Genomic DNA, 8786 nt, shown 5'->3' with positions numbered 1-8786 from the left:
GTTCTTAACTATTCTAGGTTCTTCCTTGTTAGTTTTTCCTATCAGTTCCTAAAGCTATTATTTGTAACATCAGCCTTATCCTTGTCATTATTTATCAGTAAATGAGAGGTTTTTCTCACTCCACACTAGGTCCTGTTTTCTTCCTGGCCTCCTCTAATCTCCTTGTCCGTTTCTTCTTACTCTGTTATGAATGGGCAATTTAATGAATGATATAATGAATGGGTTGTTTAAGACTGACATTTTACCCAAAGGGGAGAAACAGTTGTAGGGGCTTTCTACATCTATGAGTGAGCAATCTTGACCTTATGACTAAACACAACTGCAGGTATCTCCCCCCATCCATTACATCATAGTCCATCCCTACAAGTCTCTGCCTCCTTCTCCGGCTGTCAGAATAAAAGCTCACCAGAAACTTTCCAAGTGTACAACCAGTTCTCATTTTTTTCAGAGCTGAAGAATTGTGCTGCCATTCGAAGAAAACTAAACCGGATCATATCACTTCTTCCACGGGAACATCTGGACAGGTTGTACTTTTTAATTGTTGATATCAGATTTTAAATAAATACTTTTAAATAAAAAATTTATCTCAGTAAGTTATTAAAAATAAAGGGACAGTAAATTCTGTGTTGATACTATGCCTAATTGATAATGTGTATCATTTAAAACCTTTTTAAATTGCTTGTCACAAAGATACTTTTAGATGTGCTTTGATATTTAAAGGTCTTTAAAATAGAATTTAAGTGTTACAGGAAATAATTGAATGCAGTTGTTATAACGAATCTTGAAAATACCATTACTATCATTTTTATGTCAATAACTTAATACAACAAAAATTTGGGTTAACAAATTATTCATGTGTATTTCATTTACAAAATACACTTTTTAAAATGGAAACACAGTGGAAGACAGCCAATTCAAAATATAGCTTAATGCTGAGAGTAACAAATGTTTCACAGACTCACCTTTGTGTCACAGTGATGGGGACTGGCAGAAATTTATATAAAAAGACAACTTTTTCTTTCAGCCATTTTACGTAAAGCCAGACTAAAACTGGAAAACTAAGGACTCAACAAAACTTTACAGTATTCATCATAGAATGGAAGAAAAGCAATCAAATTTGAAAGGAGCTGGATAAAGTTAAGATAGGGAGCTAGAAAAGGAAATGATTCTAAAGAATAGAAAAAAAATCACTTCTGAATTCACTAACTGTTGACCTGCATTTTCAACAGTTTGGGTTACTCTTTCTTTACAATTGGCACCTCTTCACCTCCATATGACATAGTATTAGCAATAACTCACTGAAACACACATTTTAGGGAAAACCACACAAGTTTGAGGAAATTTATGAGAAAAAAAAAGTGTGGGAGGAAAGAAGCTGTTTGATGTCAGCACTTTTACTCTGAGACAGCTTAATTAAGAAGTGACAGCTTGATTTCAGGCTCCTGCTTAATCCATAGGTTAACCCAGTTAATTGCAAGCCAATTCTTAGAATTGTGGCTCACTCCATACAATATAATTCACCTGAATAAACAATTTAATAAGGCAAGCGGTGACTAGTGTAGTTATCTATAGAAATGGACACTTATTTCCTGTAAATTTTCTCATACAATATATCCGGATTATACCTTCCCCTCCCTCTACTAATATTAAGTATGCTTTTACCCTGCGTAACAACAGGTAAGGAGCAGCATTTAACCGGCCTTTATATACTTAGTTATTGTTAACATGAAAGTGAATTGCAAAGTGAATACAAAATTTAAAACTTCTGTTTTCTTTTCCCAGTACACCATTTGAGATGGAGGCTTCTGTGCCTGAGTATTATGAAGTTTTTGAGGAGTTCCGTGGAGTTCTAATGGACAAACGGTTCACCAAATATTGGGAAGATGTTGAAACGTTCTTGGCAAGGCCAGATGACCTTGTCATTGCTACTTATCCTAAATCTGGTAAGTGTCTCTGCTCTGACAGGATGTTGCTTGGACACCTAGGAAGTATGATCATCAGCGTTAGAGCGTTTACCTGACTCATACCTATTTCCCATTAAAAAGAGACTTGAAGAAATTTTAGTGTCAAAATATTCATAAACTGCATATATATCAACCCTGTTCCACAATCTCGTACTACCAGAACATGATAAGTAACTTCATTAAGTCACAGACAAATTGAAAGTGTTGATCACACAATTATATTATTCAATACAGATGAGTCAATCTGGGATATGCATTGCATAATAAATATTTAAGACTACTGTGTTTATATTATTGCTCTGCCTTTTCTTTTTTAAAGATAATTTACATGTTTATGAATATTTGCAGAAAGGTATCAGGAAACTGAAATACAGTGATGGAATGAATTCCTGCTTTTCATTTTAGGCAAGAGAAATGAAGATTTATATCACTTGAATATATCAAATTTATTTACTTTTCCACCTGTGATATAATCTGATTTTATTCTTTTATAAACCTTTTCAAAGATAGTCAATAATGCTCTTTCAGGAAATTGCCTTCTTTTCATCAGATGTACTCACAGGTTTTAATTAAATATATATATATATATTATATATACATATATGTAATGATTCATAGACAACAATTCTTTTTTGAGATTATCTCTACTACTAAAAATAGCTCCAGAGTATTAGGGTTTTATGGGTTTTTTTGTTTGTTTGTTTGTTTGTTTATAAGTACTCTGTTGCTGTCTTCAGACACACCAGAAGAGGGCACTGGATCCCAATACAGACAGCTGTGAGCTACCATGTGGTTGCTGGGAACTGAACTCAGGATCTCTAGAATAGCAGCTAGTGCTCTAAACTGCTGAGCCATCTCTTTAGCCACCAAAACTATATTCTTTAAAAGCTGAAGAAGTCCAATTTTATATTCTCTTTCAGCTTACTAACATTTGACACTTACATAGATATCAGTCCATCTATTTATGAATGTGTGGTATTATAATTCTAATTTTTAGGAAACAAGATAATCATGAATTTGAAACTAGCTACACACACACACACACACACACACACACACAAACAAACAAGAGAAAGAGAGAACTAATGCTGTGGTGTTCAGACTGGCTTATTGCAGGTATTTGGGGAAAAGGGTTCCCCTCAGGGCATTAGGTTGGGCTAGGAGATAAGAAGCCTTTTCCTGGAGATTTAGCTATTTAGGACAAAGGTTGCCACAGTGATCAGTGATGAAAAGAAAGAGGTCCTTGCTTGTTCAAACTGCTTTATTTGATGATCTTCGTGAATTCATACCTCTTACTCAGGGATTAAATACCCTTTGCAAGAAAGAGCGCCCAGGAAGGGAAGCTCATAGGCTAAACACTCAGAGGCCTTCTGGATACCTCATTAGCATAGCTGACTCTAGGTCTTTATGTGACTCTTCTCAGGCAAAGGCAAATATGGGGGCTTAGAATCCCTGGACAAGGTCAGAGACAGAGAAATCCTGCTAACAAGGGATTTTCTCCCATTTTGCACTAAGCTCAGAGGCTATCCTGCCCTGATTAACTCCATCCATAATTAGCAGTTTTCCCACACTTAGGTGCTGAGTCTTTGTTGCAACTTCATGAGGGAGAGCTTCTTTAATGTTCTATGTGTAGCAGCAGTGGCAGCAGCAGCACAGAGTATATATCCCTCCTTTGTATATCTTAAAGCTCTGTATTCTTGTCTGTATTACAACATCTTGAGAAAGAAAACTACACTTCATCATCACTGATTTTCTATGTAATGTTTCTGATTATCATCAAAGGTCACATATGCGATTCATACTTTTCTGTATCTTGTGATCCAGGCCTTGGTTTAGGCACCAAAAAAACTCCCAATAGACTCTATAGCTGGAAAGTATGCTTGTTTGTGTCACCCAAGTTTCACCACTTAGTCAAGTCTCATCACTTCTTATTCATAAGAATGTTATTAATTCTCCTAATGCCAGCCGGGCGTAGTGGTGCATGCCTTTAATCCCAGCACTCGGGAGGCAGAGGCAGGCGGATTTCTGAGTTCGAGGCCAGCCTGGTCTACAGAGTGAGTTCCAGGACAGCCAGGGCTATACAGAGAAACCCTGTCTCGAAAAACAGAAAACAAACAAAAAAATTCTCCTAATGCCAAAATTCAACGTGGGAGGCCCAGACACATGGACCAGTTTTTATTCGTGACGCTATACATCCATAGATGTTGAAGTTGTTTTGGGTGGTGTATATTTAAGTATTCAAGAAAATGTTATTTGAGTTTGGATGATTTAAACACTATTGAAATATACTGCTATCAACCATACAACTTCATTGCAGAATTAGGCATATTTAATTGTTACAGGCACCACCTGGATTAGTGAAGTTGTGTATATGATCTATAAAGAAGGTGATGTGGAAAAATGCAAGGAGGATGCAATTTTTAACAGAATACCTTATCTGGAGTGCAGAAACGAAGACCTAATAAATGGTAACTTTTAAATTAATTTTAAAAGATATATGCATGTTTTTAAGATATATGTATATTTATAATAGATAGATGATACAGATATGGCTATGTTGTAATAAGAGCAAAGAGATCTTAAGTAACACTAGCAATTAGTATTTTCTCATCTATATCTGAGACTCTAAAACTATTTCCAGACTATTCTCATAGCATGGCATGTACCTGGAACAGTGAATGGTCCTAACTACTTCATTTGTTCAGGAAGAGTTTTATAATATGTCAGCATTTATTTCTCGGTTTCCAGGAGTTGAGAATATTATAAATTACTAGAAAATTATTCATTGCTGGGTAGTGGTGGTGCATGCCTTTAATCTCAGCACTTGGGACACAGAGGCAGGCAGATTTCTAAGTCCGAAGCAAGCCTGGTCTACAGGGTGAGTTCCAGGACATCCAGGACTACACAGAGAAACCCTGTCTTGAAAAACCAAAAAAAAAAAAAAAAAAAAAAAAAGAAAATTATTCATTGAATGTCAAGAATAACTAAAACTCTATTATTCATGAACACTTCCCTATCAGCATGTGAAAAATTACTCACTTTTATTGATGCAATTATTTAACCTTACTTTGCAATTTATTAATTAATAATTTCTTTACAGTGAGATTGCATTATTATTATTATGAAGCCAATATAGAATCTTAAATAATCTTTTTAAAAATACCCATTCATATTCATGTAAACATTTTTTGAATTGTCTGTTTATTTTTAAAACCAGGAATAAAACAATTAAAAGAGAAGGAATCTCCCAGAATAGTGAAAACTCACCTGCCACCCAAGCTCCTTCCAGCATCATTTTGGGAAAAGAATTGCAAGGTAACCAGAATTAGATTTTCTTAGACTTGCATGAAATCTTGGCACATTATAGATCATGAAGCACTTAAAAGTCATCTTATACATACTTTATCACTCATTTCTTATAACACACAGATATTTCTACAAATGTGAATTATTTTTACTATCACCCAAGTCTAGACTATATTCACACTTTTTTCCTAAGATGATCTGAACACTAGTTAAATGTTGTTTGTTTTTGGATAAAAGAAGGGTAACAGTTGTTGTCTAATAGGACTAAGTACAATTATTTTTGTAACCTCAAGTCTAGTGCCTAACCCACTGTAAGCACTGGATGAATCACAGTGGATTGAATGTCTTTATTTTACAAAATATTATGTGTGACATTGTGAGACACTCAAATGAATCAGAACAGGATATCCAGACAAGTGACATGTAATAAGCATTGACCCAGTGAATGAAAGTGACTGTTATCATCCAGTCCACTTGCTAATAATGTATCACACACTTGACAAACCATAAAGCAGGAGATGTATTTTGGTTTGTGGTTCTGAATCAGGGTCAAGATGTAGTACTTGCTGACAGCCTTCTTGTTGGCAAAGTTTCAAGGTAGAATATGAGTAAGTAGCTACACACATATTCATGCCTGTAAGTCTCCTTAATGTTTCTTTCATGCCACCAGCACTCGAGTTATCTACTATGACGACATTTTCTAACCCTTAATACCCCCCAAAGGCCCAAACTCTACAAAAGTCATATTGTAATCATTCTACAGACACCGAAACTGCATCATGAACACTAAATTTGAATGTAAATTTTGGAGGCCAGTTTCCATAAGGCTAATAATGTCTTACAGAAAACCATAACTTATAGTAAAGTAATAAGTAAGCAGACTCTATTGGTAGTACTGCTTAGGCCATGGAAGAGAAGATTTCAGATGCATGGTTTAAAAAGATGAGGAGTCTATTCAATCCCAGAGACAGCTCCAGGAAATGTCTGATGAGACCACTTCAACTTGCCTGGAAAGTTAAGTGTCTGTGCTGACTGAAAAAGAGAAAAGAAAAAAGAAAAAAAGAAAAAAAGAAAAAAAAAATAAAATCTTCCCCAGGACTTATCACAGGAGAGTTGGACGCCAAGTTAGGAAACTTAGATTGTATGTGAGCTATACTAAGATTGGCCTGCTTTGTAGAGAAAAGGTCATACAAACAAAGATTGGCAACAAGTGAATGTCCTGCATCTTGGCTGCTGGTGTCTTCTGAAATATTTGATTCTTTCTAAGTATCGAAGTCTCCAAACTTCAAGTGTGTAAATGCTTTCATATTTTCAACTGAAGTATCATTAAATATACATCCTCCTGTATGATTTCCTGCAGAAAAGGTCTCTCACAGTTATGATTTTTTTAGATGTCTCATTTCTGTTATTGGCAAGAGTTTTGATAGAGACATTCCTTTCCTTGTGAGAAATATAGGATGTTACTGCTCCACTGAAATTTATGGTCAGCTTGTTTGTTTATTTATTTATTTATTTATTTATTTATTATTCTTTAATCTTTTCTTTTTAAAGTCCACTTGTTATTCCCCTCCTGGTCTGCCTCATTCCATTCCTCCTCCCCCATCTCCAAGAGGATGTCCCCACCCCCTACCCCTACTCCACCAGACCTCCCCACTCCCTTGGGCCTCAAGTCTCTCCATCTTCTCTCAGTGAAGCCAGACCAGGAAGTCCTCTGCTTTTTGTGCTGCATACATGTCAGGGGCTTCATATCAGCTAGTGTGTGCTACCTGGTTGGTGGCTCAATGTCCCAGGGATTTCAGAGGCCCAGGTCAGTTGAGACTGCTGGTCTTCCTATGGGGTTGCCTTCCTACTCAGCTTCTTCCAGCTTTTCCTTAATTCAATCAAAGGGGTCCCTGGCTTCTCTCAATTGCTTGGGTGTAAGTATCAGAATCTGGCTCTTTAAGCTGCTTGTTGGGCCTCTCAGAGGACAGCCATGCTAGGTTTCTGTCTGTTAGCATACCATAGTATCAGGAATAGTGTCAGGCCTAGAATACTACTTAGCTATTAAGAGCAAGGACATCATGAGTTTTGCAGGCAAATGGATGGAACTAGAAAATATCATCATGAGTGACATAACTCAGAACCACCCCCCCAAAATGAAATGCATGGTAGGTACTCACTAATAAATGTATATTAGCCAGTGGGGAGAGGGAACTTGTAAGAAGACAGGGCATTACATGGAGAAATGAGGTTGCCATTTCATAGTCAAAAATTCTGACCCAGAATTCTTCCTGGCTAAAAGAGCTGCAGGGGCAAAAACAGAGAAGAGACTGAGAGAAAGGACGTATAGTCAGATTTAATTACATACTCTTTTATGCCTCAGAGGTCATCAAAGAAACAGACATAACTGAATGGATTTGCCTTTGGATTATTTCCAGAGTGATTTATTGATCCATCAGAGAAGAGGCAGTGGAGAATATTTTTTAAAAGTATATTTGATGTAGTGGATCAGAAAGAATAAGTGTAAAGGTAAAGAAAGTGATTTTTAAAAGATCACGATAAGCTGGGCGTGGTGGTGCACGCCTTTAATCCCAGCACTTGGGAGGCAGAGGCAGGCAGATTTCTGAGTTCGAGGCCAACCTGGTCTACAGAGTGAGTTCCAGGACAGTCAGGGCTATAAAGAGAAACCCTGTCCAATATATATATATATATATATATATATCAAGATAATGAATAAGAAAATCATTCAAAGACAATGAGTTTGACTTTGTGGTGTGGATTACAGGGAGACATATGGAGTGACATATGAGGAACAAGGAAGAACAGATCTTTAATTGAGAAAAACACCGTGACACGATATAAGCTTCTAAAGTGAAACTTAAAGTGAGATAGCAAAATTAAAGATTCGGTGACAAAAGCTGTGGTCTGAATTAAAAAAGAACTAATCATGGATGAGTACAATAATTTAGTAAATTAGATGGACTCTAAATATAGATAATAAAAATTGCATAGAAGGTAAAAAAAAGAGTTAGCAATGGAAGGGTTAGCAAAGGAGACAGGTGTTCAAACTGTTAGTTGAAACAAATGAATGACCAAAGTCTCAGAAATAAAGCCACCAGAAGAAGCGTGGGCTAGGGGAGTAGCCCCCTCTCAAGGATAGTAAGTGGTAACTATATTTAATTGTGTATGTACTAGGAATTCTAGTGACATTTGTATTAAAAGTAGCAACTTGCTGGGCAGTGGTGATGCTCCCCTTTAATCCCAGCACTTGGGAGGCAGTAGCAGTCGAATTTCTGAGTTCCAGGCCAGCCTGGTCTACAGAGTGAGTTCCAGGACAGTCAGGGCTACACAGAGAAACCTTGTCTCAATAAATAAATAAATAAATAAATAAATAAATAAATAAATAAATAAAGGAGCAACTTCAGGAAAGAGGAAATAAGAGGATAAAGGAGCTAAAGGGATCTGCAACCCTATAGTTGGAACAACATGATGAACTAACCAGTACCCCGGAGCTCTTATCTCTAGCTGCATATGTAT

The 8786-nt window shown here is 36.5% G+C and overlaps 1 protein-coding gene across 1 annotated transcript in view; it reads left to right on the top strand.

Moving 5' to 3' along the window:
* Window positions 1-413: 413 nt before the first annotated feature.
* LOC110295280 (estrogen sulfotransferase, testis isoform) overlaps window positions 414-8786 on the top strand; it is a 17839-nt gene continuing 9466 nt past the window's right edge. Inside the window, exons 1-4 of the mRNA XM_021163781.1 lie at window positions 414-524; window positions 1783-1943; window positions 4307-4432; window positions 5182-5279. Coding sequence (XP_021019440.1) covers window positions 1796-1943; window positions 4307-4432; window positions 5182-5279 — 372 coding nt within the window. The 5' untranslated portion in view covers window positions 414-524; window positions 1783-1795. The remainder of the gene's footprint in view (window positions 525-1782; window positions 1944-4306; window positions 4433-5181; window positions 5280-8786) is intronic.

This window comes from Mus caroli, chromosome 5 (assembly GCF_900094665.2).
Source record: "Mus caroli chromosome 5, CAROLI_EIJ_v1.1, whole genome shotgun sequence".
Lineage (NCBI taxonomy): Eukaryota > Metazoa > Chordata > Mammalia > Rodentia > Muridae > Mus > Mus caroli.
The sequence above is the reverse complement of the archived record's forward strand: the minus strand, read 5'-3'. Positions and strand labels throughout refer to the sequence as shown.